The sequence below is a fragment of the Gopherus evgoodei genome, chromosome 2, assembly GCF_007399415.2.
Source record: "Gopherus evgoodei ecotype Sinaloan lineage chromosome 2, rGopEvg1_v1.p, whole genome shotgun sequence".
NCBI lineage: Eukaryota > Metazoa > Chordata > Testudines > Testudinidae > Gopherus > Gopherus evgoodei.
The window spans coordinates 96,916,814-96,939,502 of NC_044323.1; the positions used below are offsets into that span (position 1 = coordinate 96,916,814).

General features: G+C 38.4%; 1 protein-coding gene across 4 annotated transcripts in view; it reads right to left on the reverse strand.

The window, feature by feature from the left end:
- Positions 1 to 3,361: 3,361 nt before the first annotated feature.
- EGFR (epidermal growth factor receptor) overlaps positions 3,362 to 22,689 on the reverse strand; it is a 228,706-nt gene continuing 209,378 nt past the window's right edge. For 3 of the 4 annotated variants that reach the window (XM_030551430.1, XM_030551429.1, XM_030551427.1), the window contains 7 exons: positions 21,872 to 21,947; positions 20,004 to 20,150; positions 14,789 to 14,886; positions 13,749 to 13,916; positions 13,563 to 13,610; positions 13,223 to 13,328; positions 3,362 to 12,121 (listed from right to left, as the gene is read on the reverse strand). In XM_030551430.1, coding sequence (XP_030407290.1) covers positions 11,745 to 12,121; positions 13,223 to 13,328; positions 13,563 to 13,610; positions 13,749 to 13,916; positions 14,789 to 14,886; positions 20,004 to 20,150; positions 21,872 to 21,947 — 1,020 coding nt within the window. In that variant the 3' untranslated portion in view covers positions 3,362 to 11,744. The remainder of the gene's footprint in view (positions 12,122 to 13,222; positions 13,329 to 13,562; positions 13,611 to 13,748; positions 13,917 to 14,788; positions 14,887 to 20,003; positions 20,151 to 21,871; positions 21,948 to 22,689) is intronic. The other variant, XM_030551428.1, reaches the window with a different exon arrangement.

Sequence of the window (22,689 nt, forward strand, 5' to 3'; positions counted from 1 at the left end):
ATGGGCTGAATCCCACAAGGTGCTGAGCACTTTGGTGCTAATCCAGCAAAGCATTTAAGCCTATAGTTAAGCATGTGCATAAGTGCTGATATTCAGCCCCTGGCAGGATTGAATCCTCAATGGAGCAGAATGCCCTGCCGCTGTAATCTCAGCAAGGCAAGAAGCCCCCGCTCTGGTTGATGACATTATAAAAACCATGAACAAACTAACTCCAATTCAGCAGCCTCAGCTGGCGCTACCACCACACTAGAATATTAATAGCCTGACCCATCTAGCTGACCCAGACATTTCATTCCAGCAGGGTTTTCAATGCCAAAAAAGCGTCACTGAAGTCTCTCCCTCTGGCATGACCCATTACCCTCTTTCATCACTGCATTATGATTTTTGTTGACCTGTGACACGACAAAGATGGCTCTAATGTAAAGCACATGGCATACAGAACTGCGTGGAGATAAGTTTTCTTTCATGAATTACAATGAGCAATTGTTGAATTATCTAGTGTGTAGTCATGTATTCCTACACAAATACATGGCCAAGTCCCTACCTCATTACCAGTCTCATCTCACAATTTTGGAACCACAGCTGAAAGCCTTTCCTCAAATAGAATTGCATATGTATTTTCCATAAGGCCCTTGTGATGGGGGTGGTTAGGTTCATTCCTGAGTTGGCAAGAAAGGTTAGAAAGATTTATAATTACTTGCCTTAATTGTGAAGTTATAGAGAATCACCTGTGAGGAATTAATAACTTCCATAATATGCCAGGAAATAGAGAACAATGCAAAGGGAAGCAGAGGGAACATGCATTAAGATCCAAATATTGAGACAAATAGCCCCTAAATTGTATGTACTTACGTATATTTTGTGGGAAAGATTTAAGTCCTTATCACAGGCATGTACCTAACTGGCCACCATTACATCTATGCAGTGGCTAACAAAGCTAATGTAATCGTACAGTTGGCTAAAAGGAGAGATGGTTCAAACCCAAATTCCTGACATGGACATCCCCAAATTTTGGTACCATCAAGATCAGAAGAGCCAAACTTTATAGTGTAGGTCAGTCAATAATGAAACTATACATGTCTGATGTTTATAAATAATCATACACATGCTATTTATCAACTCATTGCAGGTTCTTGCCCAAAGTGGGCTACACAGAAATTTCCCTGATGAATACTTCTCTTTCATTAGGGGGTTGCTGTGATTTGTGAGTGAGACAGATGTATCCAATTAGCCCCTTACATTAAAATAACCCCATATAACGCCACTTCTAATAACAGCCTCAAGATATAAATTCAGGTAGAGCTTTAAGCCAATATGGTTTCATCGTATACTTTCAACGCTTAGATGACATAAAGAGAAGAATGCAATGTTAAGGGAGTGCCTCAGAAAGTCACAGACCCAGTGGAGACCTGAGAGCACACAAAAAACTAGGAAACGGCAATGAGGATTTTATACCCCACTTTTATGTAAATTCTTGGATACCCAGCCATATCTGACCAGGTTCCATGACCAAAACAAGATTGCTACTTGCCTATCATCCATATATGGCATTCCAGGTCTCCATAATCACACCTATACTTATTAATATTAATAACCTACATCACTTATGTCTTATATTTTATTGCAGTCTAACTGCCTAGTTACCAACTTGCTAAAGCCATCCCCAGAGAATCCTGCAGTGCACTGTATCCTTTGTGGTCCCCATTTGTGACTCAGACTGAAAGAGCAGAATTTATGATCTAGAGTTAGCTTTTTGGGCCTGCAATCCTTTTAGCTAAAACCAGCCTTTAGCATGACTACCTTCACAAGCGTTACACTAATATAATAGGCCTTTAATCATAGCAAAGTCTAATAAACCAATCATAGGAATTGCCTACTTGCCCCCTTGTGTTTCAGTTTAAGAAGCACTACACACCTATCGGTATTCTATGCCAGTGGTGTCATTCGACTTAAAGCAAGCTTAAAATAATACATGAGGCAAAGTCACAGCTCAACAATAGCTTGGGCCCAAAGTTGGAACAGGCTATAGGGATCACGTAGGGTGACCTAGTGCTGGATCAGTCTCTATGCTATCGGCCAGTGTTTTATCAGGTCTGCTTTGAACTCTACAGTGTATTCCCTCAGTGGCCTCCCTTGGCAAATTCATATTTTTCTAACAGATTAATTAACTTTTAGAAATATTTTCCTATAAGCTAACTTCAATTTTCCCTTGTTTTGTTTCAATCATTACTCTGGGCACATACGTGGGGCAGCTAGCTCCTGCTCTGCACCCCCTCCTCATCCCCCATGGTTATACTCTATTTTTAGCATGTTACCTTGATTAGAGCTAGCACAAGTATGACTCCTTGAGCTGGGAATTACACACCCCAATCAAAGTGTAGACATACTGTGGCCATAACCAAATGCTCTCCTTTTATCTTTCTATTCTCAAGTATTTGTAACTCAGTCATATACCCCTTTGCCACCTCTACATATTAACTTCCTTTGCCCTGCCTTCGTAAATCAGGCCCTCTAATCTCTTTATCCACTTTCAATGAAGGGAGTGCTAGTGTCACTCTTTATTGATGTTGACATTGATGTTGCTATCACTGAGGTCCGTGGAAACCTATGGGTGCTCAGCACCTTTGAGTATCAGGCCTTTAACTTAGTTGCACTATTATGGATTTAGGACCCTAACTTTAGGCTTATGTTTTTGGAGATCTTGGCTGTGGGTTGTATTCCCAGCTTTCCTACGGTCTTTCTGTTGGATTTAAGGCAAATCATAAAAACTTCTCTGTGCCTGGGTTTTCCCACTTGTCAAATAGGGATAATAATTCTATTTCCTGCCTTATAGGGAAGTTGTGAGCCTAAATTAGTATTTAGAGGGACAAAATGGGTGAGGTAATATCTTTTGTTGGACCAACTTCTGTTGGCAAAAGAGACAAGCTTTTGAGTTTACACAGAGCTGTTCTTCAGCTCTCTGATAAGTATCAATAAAGTGTTCTGTGTATGCTCAAGAACTTGTCTCTTTCTCCAAGAGAAGTTGGTTTAATAAAAGACACGACCTCACCCACTTTCTCTCTCTGATACCTTAGCACCAACATTGCATACAGTACTGCAAATTAGTGTATGTAAATTGTGTGGTGATCCTCATATGAAAAGTACTATAGAAGTGCAAAGCATTATTATAACCTGGGAAGGAAATTGGAGCATATTAAGAAACCTTCCCCAAGCTGGACTTGCTCATCTGTAGAGACCTGCATGGACATAAAATTTGTATCTGCAACCGATCCGCAAACATGGTTCATGGATATCTGTGGATATCTGCAGATTTGCAGTGCTTTAATCTCTAGAAAGAACAAAGTACTACAAAATAGCAAAGTCATATTTCATTACTTTTATTAAAATAAAAATATCATGCATTAATATACATTAGACATTGCTGAGAACCAGTGATATGAATTTTAAGACTACATAATTTTCTGCATAAAATAAGTCAAGGTGGTTCAGCATGCAGCTTATGTGATGGAAGGGGCTGGGTGAAAAGTGCTAGAGTAGCTTTTTCTCTGTGTACAAAGTTCATCTCTAAAGAAAAAATTACTAATTTACAAATCAGTATAATGGGGACTTATCCAGACTGATCTTGCGCTTCATGTATCCAGTTCCAACTCCTCTGACCTTTTACCATCTCAGCTACACAATGTATTTTACTCCTAGAGGAAGCCCAGTTTAACTTTTCTCTCTCTTCTACATACCCCATAGAAATCTCCATTACATTTAAGACTATGTGCTTCCCTTGACCCTGGTATGCGGCTCTCATTTAATTCAGCAGGGAGTTCCACCACTTGAATTAATATCCTGCATCTGGTATGACCCTCACTGATATGGTTTCCCCTTCTCTGCAACCCTACTCATTCGTGCTTCCATGTTGTTCGTCTGAATGTATGAAAACTAGATTTCATTGTTTGCTTTTTTTATATGACTCTTTAGTGTGTTGCCTGGAGTCGGGGTGGGGGTTGTGAGTTTTATTTATTTATTTTTCCAGGCATTTTTGTGGTGTCATTTCCCCCCCTTATAGACTGAAGTCTTTTGTGAGTTTTTAGTTTAGTTTTATTTTATGTATATATATTGCCTTACCATGGATTCTTGCTTTGTTAATGCTGATGGAGAGAGAAGCTTAAGAAGGGACTTTTTAAAATAGCACACGGTTTATAAATGGGCAACAGCATGGGCCTCAAAAGCAAAATATCCTGTGGATTTGAGATTGAGGGTTTGTTCTGCGTTGGTTGCTACATTTGTGGTAAAAATTAAGGACAGACATTGCTGTGCATTTCAAAGAGTGCATTTCCCTAGCACCTCGGTAAACAGCAGCTGCAATGCCCAAAACTGTTAGTTGTATCATACTGCACTATGAAACGCCAACAGTGAATACTGGGCATGAGAGCAGCATAAATGTGCTAGAGAGAGGAAAGGCGCCTTGTTATTAAGATCAGTAAACTCTGGTTAAATCCCCATGGTGACACCTTTTCAAAATCTCTCAATAAAAGATTTTTAACATTAGCTCTTCCATGGCTATTCACCCTACAAACCAGCCAACCTGACTTATTCCCCCACAAACACGATACAGTATATTAAAATAAATGTTCTCCAAAAATTAAAAACAAGAAAGAATAATATACACCTTATTTTTATCACTCAATATACAAACATTCTCTGATCAATAGTATAAATCATTAAACTGTATAAAAGACAGCATTTCTTATTTGTACAAATAGTGCTTTCAAAGTTGATTAACTTTACAATGCTAAAAGGTACTCTCTATATGGATATATTGCTTGATAGTTTACTATAACCAAGACATTACTCCCAGTTGATTGCATCATTACAAAGCAGCCTAAAATGGGCACTGGATCCGTTCGATCCCTATGCATAGCGAGAGGGATTTTCTAAAACACTCAATATTAGTCTCACTCTGCTCTCACCCTTCAGATAGATTCTAAGATATTAGAAGGATGTTTTGGAAAAAGCTCCAGGACCACTGAGAGAGCTAAGAACATGTACCGTATCACCTACATATGGACAAATCCCTCATAAAGCTGTTGGTTAGGTTCAGAGCTGGGGGGTTTGATTTTTCAGCTTGTTCATAAGGAGGATGAATTACTCTGAGGTAACAATGAGGTGATGGTGGTGGGGGAGGCTATATATTTATAGCCTCCCCCACCACCACCACCTCATTGTTACCTCAGAGTCATTCATATATATATGGCAGAACATAAAGGACCAAAATCCTTGCTTCAGGCATTTTGCCACTGCCTTTGTTGGGACCAGGGTGTGGCTCAACGCATCATGTGGTTTTTGACAGCCATCTTCCAGATTGTTTCATTCATTTATAAAGAATCTCTTTCCTTGACTTTAACACTACTGAATGTTTGCGTTCACTCTTAACTGTGTTATATCCAAAGAATATTACATCCTTCTCTCAAAGTTACCTTAATTCCCATTACCATTAATTGGAAATTATAACCATAATTCACAGTCCATAAGTTTTAAGGAATTTAAGGAAGTTTTAAGGACCAGTAGGTCCCCTGGAAACCTGTGCAGTGTTCAAAGCAGGCAGAACGTCTGGCAGGGAGATAGAAGTAAGTCATGAAAATCTCATGCTTTTAGTTCGCACTCCACATTAAAAGAAATAATGTAATCAAAAACATGCTTGCAAAGTGACAGTCTTATCTGCCTACAACCTTCCCCAGATGAAAAGCAGTGATCCAATCACTTCATTATTTTCCACTCACATTTTTTTTTCCTGACACTTCCAAAACCTGAAGTCCTTGTTCAGTTTTCAGTCAGTCCCTATTTGGTCCAAACTCCCCTTAATTTAATGAGAGTTTTAACTGAGCGGACCACAAGTCAAGATTGAATAAAGACATCAGATTTGGCCCACGTGCTATGCATGGCTCCAATTGGATCTCTATGAGCAGATCCTTGTTCTCATGGAGAGCCCCAGTGACTTCAGCAGATCGTTTTGCAGGATTAGGGGGCAATGATTCCCCCTCCCCCGGCCCCAATAAGAAACCGTGGAAGTGGTGATCAATTGGTATTTTGATTTATTACTTTAAAGCAAGAAAATAAGACACACTCTCTTTGGTCCTAATGCAACCCACTTAAAAAGTTACGTAAAGGTGTCTTGTTTTTCTTTTTCATAAATCTTTTTTTCCTTATTTTATTTTTTTTAAAAGACTTTTAAAAGGCATATGTTAGAGCAGACAGAAACAAAACTTATTGGGAAAGCAAAGCAAAAAAAATGGGATTTCAATATAAAAATCTGGTTTAGTGGTGATTTAACAACAACATTACAAAACACTCGGGTGAAGTGTCCCACTTGGCAGTATAACTATACAGAGTTTAAAATTACATTACTGTACATTTTCTTCAGGAAGGGGGATACAAAGAGATACATTTTCTCATTTTGTCCTGACTAAAGTGTTTTCTCACAGAGAAATGTGGGTTTTTTTTTTAAAAAAAAGAAAAAGAAAAAAAGAAAAAGCTAGGGCAATTTTACCAGAAGACAGTGACGAGGTAGCAGCTTGTGTGCTATAGTAGATGTTAAACTTCTAACCTGAAAAATGAATGGTTGTCAGGAAATGCAAAGTATCATTGACATTCAGTTATTCATCACCAGACAGACTGAGGACACCTCATGCACTTCTCAGTATGAAGCGCTTGAATCATTTGAAGTCCTGTGGTCCTGTTAAATTGGATCTGGAATACACATACTTGATCTTCTGTGCATAGGATAAAATTCACATTTGTAGCACAAAGCCTGAGTAAATGGGTTTTGCACCAAAAAAACCCAAACCAAAACAGAAAACCAAAACAGAAAACCTCAAACCTATGTGACGGTTGAGAGGATTTTCCTCCCAATCAGCAGATAGGGCATAGTGCACCCGCTTGGCCACTCATAATTGCTGCTATCATCCTGAGCTGAAGCAGTAGGCAATGACTGCTGTGCCTTCCACTCTAAGAAAATTTTGGGCTAGTGGATCTGTATTGTGTGTAGATTCCCTGGCTATGGTCCCTCTACATAATTCTGCCTACAGCCTCCTCATCCCACGCAGGCCTGTTTCTTTTTAGAGGAAATGCAATACTATCTATCACTTCAGGACCCTAAAGATTAGCTGAATGGGATAGGAAGGAGCAGCAAATCAACCTTAAAGATTAAAAAAACTTGAGGAGTGCCATGTATTCCAACGTGCTCTGACCAAAGAAATTCATCAGGTCATTTAGCTTCACTTGGAAATGAGACAAGGGCATCGGACCCTGCAGAAAGTTCACTTTATATGATATATTGAAACATTTTCCGAATTTCCCAAGCCAACTCCTTCCCAGCGCAAAACAAAACAAATTGCAGCCAATTAAGTAAGTACACACAATGCTGTTCAGAGTCACTCCTCTTTATGTGAGAAATTAGAGGCAGTATTTTAAAACTCCTTCCCATGTGAGAGTCTCTGATCCTTTAAAAGCTGTTGTGCTCTGGTGGGTCTGTCTCTATTCAGGCATATTTTTTAAAAAGACATTTTATGCACACAACTCCTGATAAACCACCCTTTAAAATGGTTCTGGTCTATCATGTATTAGTATTTAGGGAAACTCTTTTAAAATGGACCTGACTACAGACTCTTAATCATAATGGCATAATTGCTGCTGCTTTATTATTAATCAACTTGCAATTTTAATTTCCTTGCAAACTGCTCAAAATGAGAATCTGAGTTTTGCTCAGATATTGCAAGAAGATTCCCCCTTTAGCTACTCTCCTAGTTTTAAACTGGAGGAGCTCTGATCACTTTGTAATGGAGACCACTCTTGAACACCCAGGAAAAATGTAATATATACATAAATATAGTCTATGTTATAATTAGGTTCTACTCTAGTGCTGCAATAATTTATATAGCAATACATCTGTAATCACACTTTAAATATAATAAAAAACCATTTCTTGTTATACAGACCTTCTCTATAACACAAAAAATTACAAAATCCCATTCCAACACAGCAACTAATACCCTCGTGTGACAAAGACAAGTGAGCAACTTGGATACCAGTGAAATGTTGTTCAGTTATACCTACAGTCTGTTTCTTATCAGTTGGATCCTGGGGCTAGATTCATAAATCTTCTAGTGAACTGGTTATGGACAAACAAAGCTACATGGGCTTTGTGATACTTCACTGGCCACTTAGGTTTGTTTGATTGTTTTATAGTAGATCACTGAGTGGTGACACACAGCTGTTTCATAGTCATCATATGAAACTGTACGATTTACACTGAAATCTAGCACACTCTAGGGGAGGTGATCTGTAAGAGATCTTGAAGTGTAATTTATCATTGCCTTTATGCCTGTGTACAGGCACATATGCTCACTGTTGCCCTCTAGTGACTTGCCCACAGAAAGGATACGGGACTTTAGACTACTACCGGCTGAGATGGTTCACCTTTATCTCAACTATAGAGAGGCCTTACTAAATTGCCTGAGATGCAGAAGGAGAAGGGTTATAGTATAACAGCAGCGTATCAGGATTCCACAACAAAAGTGAAAGTGATGCATAACTCCCATGGATTCATTTAGATCTCTACAATATAAAGTGGAATCTTTGCTGCTGCACAATTCGTGTGCTCCATTAAAAAAAAAAAAAAAAAAAAAAAAAATCAGATCATTTAAACCACACATTTACTTATTTTAAGTGCATTGAAATGATTTGGTACAATGAAACTGAGCTGACATTCTAATGTGCTCATTGCCCTTCTTTTCTTCTGGTGTCTGAATAACTTAGGACTGCCTATTAGGAAATCACAACACATTTATCAGAATTATTTAAAAATATTGTTAGTTCATAAACCTAGAGTCTGTACTACATAAATTAGGATAGTTCATAAATTACAGACAGTCTTGCATCAGAAGCTGGTTCCCATATTCTCTCTGCTATGTTTTCCATTAAAAAATAAATAAAAAAGAGAACTCAACCTTAGATTTCTTAAACACTCTTAAAGGATATAGCTGTGTGACTCTCATTGGCTTTCACGGTGGTCATGTTACAAAATCCTCCAGGAACCATTTAAAAAATGTAGAGAGGTTAATCTGTATTAAATAGTTTCCATGCTACATAATGCTGGTAACATATAGTGCTACTTTTTTTATTTTAATAACCATTTTTAAAGCTAAAAATGTCACTGAAACATTTTGGGAATAGCATTGGAAAGACTGTAGGAGAAGATGTAGTACTGTATTGCTTTGAGTAGTAGACTTAGTAAATGATCCATAACTTCTGTTGGAAAGTCGTTTGACAAACATACTATCCCCTTGTGAGTTTGTTAATGGGGGAAAAAAGATTGTTAAAATGACTGTGTGTGTCTATGTGAGTATGTGTGTATCTGGCGCATTTTGAACATCGTATTGGGACAAACTTTTGCTCTCAGGTACACAAGTATAGATCGGAGGAAAACTACTTGAGAGCAGAATTTTTTTCAATGTTTTAGTTCCAAGGAAATAATACAAGTTGTTACATATTCTCTGTAAGGCTGTGGCTGGGCTCCAATCATTGTGAGTGAGATGTGCCCAAAGAGGATGACAATACATTGATCACATTTGCGCTCCAGTTCCAGACCCTGTACTGTTAGAGACACGTTATTATATGTATATTGGTTTTCAGTGACAGCCTGCATTGCATTGATCTAACATGAGAAATTTTACACTGCCAGTCTTCACTCCCCCACTCCCCAACAAACCTGCCATGACAACATTTTAAGAGTTTTGGGCCTGATCCTGGACTCAAATGCAATACTTCAACTGGAATTTACGTTGAGGTATTCCAAACATAGCAGAGGAGGAGTGAAATTTGACCATTCCCTGATGCATTGATGTCTCAAGTATAAACGTTACATATTTTCTATGCTTCAGTTTTTATGTCATCAAGTAATTTTCCAATGATTAACTATTAATTATGGCTCTTAGCATGCAAATCGCTTGATTCAAATCTGGCTTCAGATCCAGCTATTTGGCTAAAATATTCCTTTCACCAAGGCAGTGGAGTGATGCCTCCATATTACTATTACTCTTTGAATGAATGCTTTAACCATTTTTTTCCTACTCCTTTCAAAGAAGACAGCAAAAATGTTAACAAAAAGGATATTAAAAGAACTGCAGGAGTTTTAAAAACTACATACAACTTAAAGAGAATCTCTGTAACTTTTTGTGCTACAATGGTTTTATGTACAATAGATATATTGTATATTTATTATTAAATCAAATATAGATTTGGACTATTCCACTGTGACAATTAGACAACCAGGCTTGGACTTCAAAAAAGCCTGTGGCATTCCCAGCCCCTGATTTCAGAAGAGTAAACTAAGCAATTGCATTCAAACACCTCAGACTATTCTTTTTCTTCTTTGATCAATTATCTCTGTATTTTCTTTATACCTCGCATAAAAGAAGATCACCCTAATACAGCAGCTGTAGTCGTGTAAGAGACAACAGATTCCCGCACAATGGTACAGCAATTGGCAATATTCTGCCACAAGTTTAACAGACTATACTGTTGTATTTCCCCCCTTTTCTTTGCAATTTTCATACAGGAAAAATGTTTTTTGACTGAGCTATTTAAAAAAAACAACAAAATCTCATTTCCTTAAGTTGCATTTTTTTGCATTTTTGTCTTAGCCAACGTTAATTTAGTGCAGTTGCATTCTGATCACCGGCTCTCTCACAAATAACCCAATTAACACCTTTTGCATTTCCTTGCTCTTTATGGAAAGTCTGTCCAAATGAAATTGAGACAAAGGGAACTGACACTTCATTTTTCAGTCATAGCAACATCTTTAAAATTTTTGTTAAAAATGTAATTTGACAAATCTAGAGCTAATCAATGGAATAGAAAAAAGAAAGGCTTGCATTCAACATACAGAAAACAGACTTGTGAGCATTTTATAAATATTTACAAACAACTCTTCTGTGTGCTGAGTTCTTCCTGCTGGTCTCCAACAGTAGTGGTCAGTAATGTGTGCTGCCATCCAGTCCTTGTGCTAAATACACTGTGGGTTATAAAATTTTACCGACCTGTTCCATTTTAAAAACTACTTCATCAAGCAGAATCTCCACACTTCTCTCTGACTCATCTTCCCCCGTCTGTACCAGTACAGTAAATGAAGTCAATATTTAAGATCCAATAATTTGGAACAGCTATTAAACTTTCAAGAGTTTGAAAGAAAAAAACCAACAACCTCTTCTCAGGGGATTTAATAATGTATTGCTTTTTTTTCCCCCTTGTGGTCCGAGAGTCACAAAGCAGTACAACAAGCAAGCGTCTCATCTTGTAAAAGATCCAAAATTCCATTAAAAATGTTTATAAAAATATGCATTGTAGAAAGGAATTCTTACAGTTAATCCCAAAATGGCTTTTTATAATGCTACCATTTGAAAACAAAAAGGAATGCATCTGCAATTTCTTATCTGCAGGAAGTTCCTGCTCTAGTCCAACATGCATGCATGTGTACGGTATGTGCCTACATTATGTATGTGGATGGACAAGGAAAAGCCCAAAATATATAGTAAAATGAGCTTGGTGAATTCAGCCCACCAGCTTGAAAGGAAAAGCGTGTCTGTCAGTGAATTGTGATTGCTCTCCTGTCAGTTCATAGCTTGATCCTGCAGCAGCCAGGTTGTTCATCTGGATTTTAGTTTGTATTACTGCAAGAAGAGAGAGTTTTTCTGTGGTCATGCTGAGGCTTCAATGTATTCATTTTTTGGTGCTGCTACCCTTAAGTATTCAGAATTTTCTGCTGCAGGAACTTTAAAGATGCCATTAGGCTTAGTTTCCTTAGGAAAGTAGTCCTGTTGGTAGTCAGGATTGTCCAGATTCATTTGGTGATTGGCTGTTTGGTCCCAGTAGGGGGAACTCTCAAAAACCGTTTTGACAAAAGGAGACTGGTTTGTGTTGAGATACTCTGGGTTGTCAACTGCTGTGCTGTGGGAATTCTGATAGCTTGAAGCTGTAGAGGGCTTTGGGTTTACTGGGAGGGAGACGTTGTTGTAGAGTTGATTCTGTACTACAAATGCCGATGGTTTTTGGGGGATTGACTGATTGACATATTCTGAGATTTAAAAAGAAAGAAAAAAGCAATTAAGATATGTAACTAATGCAGTCCTTTAAATTATCTGACGTGTATTTTTAATCATGTGGAAACAATCTTTTCACACATCAGCCCACAAGTCTTTTGGATCTTCCTCAGAATTCCAAGACTAAGCCAAGGCAGGAAGTTCCATTGAACAAAGGTTCAAGTATTCAGATTTTCAAAGCAGCCAAGGGAATTTAGCCACACATTTTCCATGGCTTTTAGTGAAGGATGTTTGCCTAAATCCCCATGGAGTGTTCTGAAATCTTAGCCAGGGAGTTTAGCTGAGAGCAACCATATATCTGGAGAAATACTTAAAGATAATGGAAATGCGTAAAATAAATAAATAAATAAATAAAAAGGCCAACAGTAACTGAGACTCCATATCCCACTAATGCAATGCTCAATGCTGTTTTTTTCCCTTACTCAACTGCGGTACTATTTGAGGACAAAGCATTGCAGGTGTATCGTTTTATTAAAACATCCTTGTAACACTCTTACTGATCTTTTAAGTCAACCAGTTCTGATTCCAGCAAACTACTACACAAGTACATGTGAGACTGTGGTTAGCAACACTGTGTAATTCATTGTGCCATCCATTCTGCTTGAGTATATTTCTGTTTGGAAAGCAGTAAAACAGTAATAACAAGAAGCAGAGTTTCTACAATAAAAACAATGAAGAGGACTAAAGAGTTCTTAGAAGAGACTTTCTGAAATGTCTGATTAGTAGAAAAAGGGAAAAAAAAACCTTGATAAGGCACCCACAACAAAAAGTAGAAATCTGATTGGCAGTGATGGTGGATGATATGTGGTCAAGAAGCTGTCAGAGAAGATCAAGGAAAAAATGAAAAGAAAAATTCTGCACAATTTCCCCACCCCCATTTATTGACTAGTAACAAAGAATTGTGGGGATCTTTAGGGATGTGAAGGACTCCTCCTTTGCTGAGGGAGGGGAAGGAAAATGATTACCCAGAGATCAACAAGAATCCTCAAAGATCTAAAAGAGAAGCAGATGGGATTCCAAGTTGCTGATCAATGAATGAACTTGAGGATCAGGTGATACCTAGCAGATGTACTCACCTGGAGCAGGCAGGAAGCCATCATCTATGCTGTCTTCCAAGAAGATGCCAGTTGGATCTGAACTGTAGCGCTGGACAAAGCTGTCATCCTTCACGGGGTATCCCTGCTAGGTTAAAGGTACAGGTTAAGAAATCAAGTATGGAAGAGACTATTTCATAGAGGCTAATGTGTATAGGTACGTGTATCTGCAGAAATAAAAGAGGTGGGGAGGAAGAGAAAGCCAACATCTGGTATTGAAATTGAGGCACTATCTCTGCTAAATCAAGACTTGATTCTTTAATTCAGTTCACAGCATTAACACAATGACGAGATACTTTTAACAGTAGCTGCTCACACTTACCCCATTTCTATCAATGCAGGTTGTGGCTGAATTGTTGCTGGTAGCACTCTTCAAAAGGGAGAGAGAGAGAGAGAGAGAGAGAGAGAGAGAGAGAAAAGATATTTTAAAAAGAGAAAAATATTGTCTGACCTGGGAAATGACTAATTCTAAACAGTTAGGTCTGTGAATGTAGATGAAATATCATACCAATGAACTTAAGAGGGGAGTCCGGGATGTGGAGGGGCTGTTGAAAAATCCCTGGTGTGGAATGAGGTACTCATCTGCATCAACAATGTCCTCCATGTCCTCCTCTTCCATCAAGGTCCGATAAAACTTGGAGTCTGTAGGGCTTGGCAAGTGCATTCTTTCATCTCCCTGTGAACCAAACCACAATAAGAGCAGCTTGCTGGACACCATCCTGCCTGCGCTACAGCAAAGCAGCTTTGTCTCTGGAGAAAAACAAATGTTCTGGAGATGAGCCTATGCTGCAAAAATTAGACCTGGATGTAAATTCAGGGGGAATCTAGACCTGATGTTTCTGGTTAGGCCTATGTCTAGAGTATCTGTTTTTTAAAGTGTTCAGAATCCAACTTCCTTTCTCGAATGATGATAATCCTGAACCAGGACACATGTGTGGAAAAATTTACGGTCCTGAAAGCGTTTGTATGGGCCCAAGTATATCAGACTTTAAAACGGAGGCATGATGTAAATTCAATAAAATACATTTTTCAATCTTGTTATAATGTTATTGAATGTTACCTTTGTGAAATCTCTTAATAATTCCATAAAACAGACTAACAGCTTTCCTGTGCTTCCTTTTTCCACCATAAACTAAGAGGCTATTTGAGATTTCTGCTGCTACTGCTGCTGTTCTCCTAAGTAGCCCTTCTTTCCACATTAAATGTTAGCAAATGTTCTGAAGAGCACAATCCATATTTATTTTTTGTTCTGTTCTTCATTTTTAAGCAAATGGTAATATGCTAAAGTATTTACTGCCACAACTTGGAAATGGACTAGAACAGTGTTACAGTTTTCTTTAACTGAAAAAAATAGCATGAGACTATATTGTTGATGTTCATGTGGTCCAGTTTCTTTTGAGATTTGGTCATGGAATTGTTGAACTCCTTAGCTTGCTCAACTCTGAGCATACCATGTGTATTATTTCATATTTGCTGTTATTTCCCCAGGCATCTTTCTAAATGACCGTTTGACATCTTGGTTGCCGGTTAAAACAAACTGATCAATACCTGTATAACAAGATAGCGCTGAGGGTCTCGAGCCATTTTGGAGAATTCTGATATCAGCTCACGAAACTTGGGGCGACTGTCTGCATCTATCATCCAGCCTGAAGGGACAGAATGGAAAACAAAGCACAAATCAAATGATCTTAGATATTAAACCTGAAGAGAGTTTTAAAATAAGATGCAAAGGATAGGAACTGTATTGTGCTTGGTACATATGAAGCTGTTACATCAAACCATAACAAATAGAAATCCATTCACATCAGCTTTTTGTTAGACTCTATTCTTTGTTCCTTTTTGGCATTTAAGAACAGTACCCCCTGCTCTTCTTGCAAGACCACAAAATAAAAGACATGGTAGAAAGATTCCTGCTTAGCATCAACATGCAGGGAGTACCCTCTTTTAACTCCTGCTTGCATAGTCCCCCTAAAAGTCAGGATCCCTGCTTCACACAAGTTCACTACATAATAGCCCACAGGATGGGGCAGGAAGTGCTGAACCAGGAGACAGGGAGGGGATCCAATGCTACGCAGGCCCTGACATACCCTCATTCCACGTGGCTGATCTGTGAAGTCTATGTCAGCTTCAGAGCCACTTCACAATGGTGTGGGGAGGATTCCTCTCCCTCATTCCCCTATATATCTGACCAGTACCTAACATGGTGATGGTATCTGGATTTGCCTCTAGTGCACCAATTTTGTTATCATTTACACAGGTGCATCTCTCATGGAAATCACCTGGGTAACTGAGACCGGAACAGGGCCTCATGAGTAAGTGTTGATTTTTAATCATCTCCTATGCACAGCAACCTACAGATAGGCTAACAGAACTGGGCAGACTTTCTGGGACAAAAAGTTGATTTGTTGAAAAATGGAGTTTCAGCTGATCTAACGCTATCAGTTTTGGCCAGGAACCAGCTTCAGAGGACGGGATGAGTGGAAAGAAAGAAAGAAAGAAAGAAAGATGGAAGGAAGGAAAGAAAGAAAATGAATATGCAAGTCACCTTTAACCTGGTAGTTAGGGCACTGGATTGGGAGGTGAGACACCTAGGTTTGAATCCCCACTCTGGAGTAGTGACAAACTCAGATCTTACTCTTCCACTACCTAACCAATAGGTTATCGACTACTGTAGGGTGGTTTGCACTCAGTCTCTACTCTTGAAGCTATTCCACTTTGTCTAAATCCTTAAATATTCATTGGAGCATGGAGTTGAATGCATGCCTCTCTGTGGTTTACTGAATTCTTGTTTCTGCAATAATGGCTTCCACTTTGCGCAGATACTCCAGCCTATTCAGGAAATTTATCTCACCATTGGGGTAAATGAGGAATCTGAAATATGATTGCTATCGTAAAGTAATGTCAATTCATTTTTAAAAACACGCTGGTTAATTGAGCTGCGGGTTGAATATTGTCACGTACCTTTAAAACCAATAAACTTTGCTTTATAAAAACTTTGAAAGAAAACTCAATTTACAGTTGGCTCCAGTGCTGAGATGAGTTTCTTGTGCCCTAACTTCTGTATGGAGGGGCAGCATTGTTCTTCATTAGTAATTATTCTACATGAAGTCAAAGGCTCTATAGTGATTTACAGTAGGGCAGAAACTGGCCCATTACATTGAAAACAGGTTTTAATATATAATATTAAGTTAATTTTATACATATTTTAATGTTTAATATTTTATTGGCTTAGATCTTTATTTATAATTTGATGTAGTGATTATTTTGCACATTTTATTAGTTTTGTCTTTCTAAATTGACATGATTTTTTTTTATATTTCAGTTAAGGTTTCCTTTAAGTGTTTCTACAGTCTTCATTACTAAGTATAATATTGGGCCTGATCTCATTATAGTTGGTAAAACTCTCACTGGCTTCAATGGGCCCTTTGGTAGAAACTCATGTTTAGATGTCTTTTGAGATTAGAAGAGTGTATGTTTATTTGGCTGATCTTTTACCAGTAAAATTGTGTTTCAGATCTCATCGAATCATAGGACTGGAAGGGACCTCGAGAGGTCATCTAGTCCAGTCCTTTGCACTCAAGGCAGGACTAAGTATTATCTAGACCATCCCTGACAGTTGTTTGTCTAATCTGCTTTTAAAAATCTCTAATGATGGAGATTCTACAACTTCCCTAGGCAATTTATTCCAGTGCTTAACCACTCTCTCAGTTAGGAAGTTTTTCCTAATGTCTAACCTAAACCTCCCTTGCTGCAACTTAAGCCCATTGCTTCTTGTCCTATCCTCAAGAGTTAAGAACAAAAATTTTTCTCCCTCCTCCTTGTAACAACCTTATAAAACTGTTATCATGTCCCCTCTCAGTCTTCTCTTTTCCAGACTAAACAAACCAATTTTTTTTTAATCTTCCCTTATAGGTCATGCTTTCTAGATCTTTTATTAATTTTGTTGCTCTTCTCTGGACTTTCTCCAATTTGTCCATATCTTTCCTGAAATGTGGCGCCCAGAACTGAACACAATACTCCAGCTGAGGCCTAATCAGCATGGAGCAGAGCAGAAGAATTACTTCTCAGGTCTTACTTACAACACTCCTGCTAATACATCCCAGCATAATGTTTGCTTTTTTTTGCAACAGTGTTATGCTGTTGACTCATATTTAGCATATGGTCCACTATGCCCCCCAGATCCCTTTCCACAGTACTCCTTCTTAGGCAGTCATTTCCCATTTTGTATGTGTGCAACTGACTGTTCTTTCCTAAGTAGAGTACTTTGCATTTGTCGTTATTGAATTTCATGCTATTTACTTGAGACCATTTCTCCAGTTTGTCCAGATCACTGGGAACTTTAATCCTATCCTCCACCACACTTTCAACCCCTTCCAGCTTGGTATCATCCACAAACTCTCTAGGCCATTATCTAAATCACTGATAAACATATCTATCTATCTTCTTACTAATCGTTATTTGCAGTGTTGTTGTAGCCATGCTGGTCCCAGGTTTTGAAAGAGACAAGATGGATGAGGTAATATCTTTTATTGGACCAACTTCTGTTGGTGGAAGGCACAAGTTAAGTTTACACAGAGCTCTTCTTCTAAATCATTGATGAAGATATTGAACAGAACCGGACCCAGAACTGATCCCTGAGGGACCCCACTCGTTCTGCCCATCCGGCATGACTGTGAACCACTGATAATTACTCTCTGGGAACAGTTTTCTAACCAGTTTTGCATCCACCTTATAGTAACTCCATCTAGATTGTATTTCGCTAGTTTGTTTATGAGAAGGTCATGTGAGACACTAACAACAGCTTTACTAAAGTCAAGATATACCATGTCTACCGCTTCCCCCCATCCACAAGGCTTGTTATCTTGTCAAAGAAAGTTACCAGGTTGGTTTGACATGATTTGTTCTTGACAAATCCAAGCTGACTGTTACTTATCACCTTATTATCTTCTAGATGTTTGCAAACTAATTGCTTAATTATTTGCTCCATTATCTTTCCAGGTACAGAAGTTAAGCTGACTGGTCTGTAATTCCCCAGGTTGCCCTTATTTCCCTTCTTATAGATGGGCACTATATTTGCCCTTTTCCCGTTGTCTGCAATCTCTCCATCTTTCATGACTTTTCTAGGGGTATGGCTACATTTGGAATTTCGGAGCGCTGCTGCGGCAGCGCTTTGAAGTGTGAGTGTAGTCGGAGCGGCAGCGCTGGGAGAGAGCTCTCCCAGCGCTGCATGTAAACCACATCCCTTACGGGTGTAGCGTGCAGCGCTGGGAGCTGTGCTCCCAGTGCTGCCGCCCTGATTACACTGACGCTTTACAGCGCTGTATCTTGCAGCGCTCAGGGGGGTGTTTTTTCACACCCTGACCGCGAAAAAGTTGCAGTGCTGTAAAGTGTGAGTGTAGCGATGGCCTAATGGCTCATATAGCTCCTCAGTCAGCTCCTTAAGTATTCTAGGATGCATTTCATCAGGCCCTGGTGACTTGAAGATATCTAACCTAAGTAATTTTAAACTTGTTCTTTTCCTATTTTAGCCTCTGATCCTAGCTCATTTTCACTGACATTCGCTATGTTAGACATCCAATCACTGCCAAACTTCTTGATGAAAACCGAAACAAAGAAGACTTTAAGCACCTCTGCCATTCCCACATTTTCTGTTATTATCCCTCCTACCCCACAATTGAGTAGAATCTCTATCAGTATTCAACCACAGACCTGTCTTAACTTGCTGTTTAATATTTCTAGAACTACACTAAATCAGGAAATATTGTGAATTCCAGAGAAGTATCATTGTCAGTGCTTTTTCTGCATAGCATGTGTATAAATTCATTACCATGCACTAAGGGAGGTTGTGAAATCAGCTAGCTATTTGTGAAATCAGCTAGTTTGTCCATTAGATCTGTCAAGATCTCATTTTAGCAGGCTAACCTTTTTTGGATGAGTGATTTATTGTTGTTATTAATAGTAAGAAGTATGTATTCAGAGACTCCTAAAACCATAACATTAGTCGAAGTAAATTCTTTGAGCCAAAGAAAAGTTTAATGTCATTGAGGGCTTTGTACATTTTATCTAAGAAAGTGTTTAAACGCCACCAAGTGGGGTGCTTGTGAATGTCTTCTAATGTACTTACAGTAATAAGGACATGGAACCAATGCCACAGAAACTTGATTTGCCAAATCTGCTAGCTCCTGTGCATTTATTGTAATGATGTATCTGAGTATAAGTAATAAAAAATTGGGGGTCAGACCAGTTATGAAGCTCAAGATCCTGGCTCAAAGTCTTCATGTGAAGCCACTAATATTATGATTGTCTGCGGTTCTCAGACATTTTTTCCTATTGTGTTTGTTATTGAATGAAATGAAAACACAGGAAGAGAAGTCAGGACTGATGAGTCAGTGTACAAAATTGGAAACCTGGGGCTATATTCTAACCTCAGCAACATTGGAGTATTTCTGGAGTAATTCCACTGTTAGTCTGGATTTACACTCCTGTAATCTAAATTTAATCTAAATTTTTATACCATGATCCCCACCACAATGATGAGAAATGAGAATCTGGAGCGTGAGCTTTAGTTAAAGAAAAATCTGCTGTCTTGTCTGAAGCATGAGATGTCTGAACATACCACAGTGATGTTACTCTTCTATAACACATAGGTATGTTTTCCTGTGAATCTCAGGAATACAGCATAGCATGCAAACGTTCCATAACTAGAACCATTTTCCTTCTTACTAATATGAACTGCATGGACATGTACAAGAACTGAACTCACATTTGACCATGATCATGTAGACATCAATAGTACAGATAGGAGGCTGAGGCAAACGCTCGCCCTTCTCCAAGACAGATGAAATTTCACTGGCTGGGATGCCATCATACGGTTTTGATCCAAATGTCATTAACTCCCAAACAGTGACACCTGAAGAGCAGAAGAAAGGGACAATGTTAAAGTCTCATCAGGTCAGCAAGGATTCATGATTTCCCCAAAGCACAGCAGACCTGGTCTGTTTGGCCTAGGAACAGCATATATAAGAGAGAGAGTGGAGGCATTAACCTTTGTTTTAGAGCTGCTAAGGCTCACTAAAGGGGCCATCATTGTTTATTCACTTGCCAACTGTTCATGGAGGAAGAAAATGTTCCTTCTTACAGATGTAGCTATTTTAATGAAGTCTGAGTTACAATTTGATATAATCAGGTCTTTCTTTCTTTTATGATTTTACAGAAGGGAAAATCTCAATGTTCAACTCTACTTCATGACTTCACCTCCTTACAACAGAAAGTTATTAGGTTGCTAATTACTGATTCCAACCCACAAAGTGTTTTTTTTTTTAAATAAAAGGTTTGTTATTGTTTTAAATAATCTCTTTGGAGGTAAAATAATATCTCCTCTCTTTGAAGGCTTTCTAAATTAACTGCAGGAAGATATTTTCTTTCAGCACGTCACCTATTCCATGCTGTAGCCATTACATCATGCTGTCCATTTGCATGGGCCCTAAAATAGGAATTTGGACGTGAAGAAAATGTATTTAAGTGGTTTAATAGGAACATAGGAATTTCCATACTTGATCAGACCCAAGGTCTTTTTAGTCTACCTATCTCCAAGCACTTCACAGAAAGGTGAAAGAAACAGTGCTACAGCCGTTATGAAATTACCTGCTCCCAGGGAAAATTTCTTCCTAACTCCCCTAAATTAGAGGTTGGCTTACTCCAGGAAGAGTGTATACAATGAATTCTCAGGTCTGATCTCAGTAAAAAAAACAATTAGTGTATATTCCTACATAAAGGAGATTGGTGTCCTAACAACCTGACTTTATGAAGTTTTAAATGACCATACAACACAATTTCTTTTTGAATCAAATATTGATTCAAACACCTATGGGCCAATGTAATGGGCATTCAAGCCCAAAATTCAGCCTACCTTAAACATGCTATTTTTTGGGAAACTAATATTTTACCTATTCAATTGCAGTAGTCTCTGTATGTTTTAGTTCAAAGGCTATGAGTCTACAACCTTTCAAATGTATTCCCTATGGAATACTGTGAACTCTGCTTAGTCACTGTGTCACTTGTTTGCTCATGGACTCAGGAAGGTAATTACTTCTAGCCATCATCAGTTGGTGTAAATCAGCGTAGTTCCACTGAAGACAACAGATGTGCTTATTTACATCAGCAGACCATCTGGCCCAAATTACACAATCTGTCAATCTGCCACAATGGTTTTAGCTTTTAGGTTAGCTATGCTGACCTCCTGTTATCATGCTACTTTTTGGGGAGGTTGGTTACTTTTAACATTGTGCAGTTTGGAAAGTATACCTGCACAACTTCTCCAAAGAACATGCACCTCCCTGTCCCCCCAAAATGTGTATATATGCATAAAAACAATATGACTGTGTCTCTTTCAAGGACAAAATCTCATTACTTATTCAAATCAATGGGAATTTTGCTTCATTAAGAAGCTCAAGATTTGGCCCATCATTAAGATTTATTCTTCCCAACATTTTGGTATTAAGATCCTGTTATAAGTATCATAAAAGGATGACTGAATTTCTGGAGAAAAATTGGCTGTGTAGTGTAGTGTCCCTAACAAATCTTACAATTGTTCTCACCCATCTAAAATCATTATCACATTTTTAGACTCACCATAACTCCAGACATCACTTTGATGGGTGTAGATTCTGTGTAAAATGGACTCCAAAGCCATCCATTTGATAGGAACCTAGGAAGATCCAGTTAAGCCATAAGACACCTACCTCAAATCTAGGAACAATATTGTTTATACAGAGTTGTTTATACCAATAATTTGACCATAGGCAGAAAATCTGAGATGTACAGCAAGCAACTTGAGTTTTGCAGGGATCAATTATCTTTGTTTTGATTTGTCACTCTGAGTCTGGGAACTTGGATAATATTTTGCTTTTTAGTACAAATATCTCTGATTACTCACTTTTACAAAATTCTTAACAGTTGAACTTTTATAAGATTTTTTTTGTTTAAACATCTCATATCAGATCAGGGCACAAATCCAATCCCAGGCTGTACAACGAAGATTGATTGGAGATCAGATGGTTTCCATTTATTCTCTCTGCAATATTCACCAGCAGCTTCTCTTGAATTTCTCATTAGAGCATATTCTCTCAAACAGGGGTGTTGAATGAGATCTGACAGGCCCTTCTTCATATATAAATATATAGTATTCCCTTTCTGTTCATAAACTACACATTATTTGGTGTTGTCTACATGACAGAATTCAGCCTTGCCCATTTTTTTTAAGTTCATCTTGGCTTTTCCCAGACATTATGGGTGGAGATTTTCAAAAGGGCTCATCATTGGCCTACCTCTGTTTTCACTGAAGGGGCTAATCTGCTTGCATTAAAGTCAATGGACTCCCAATGGCTACAATGGGAACAGAATTAAGCCAATGCTGAGCACTTTTGAAAATTCCACCCTGTTTGTCTCAT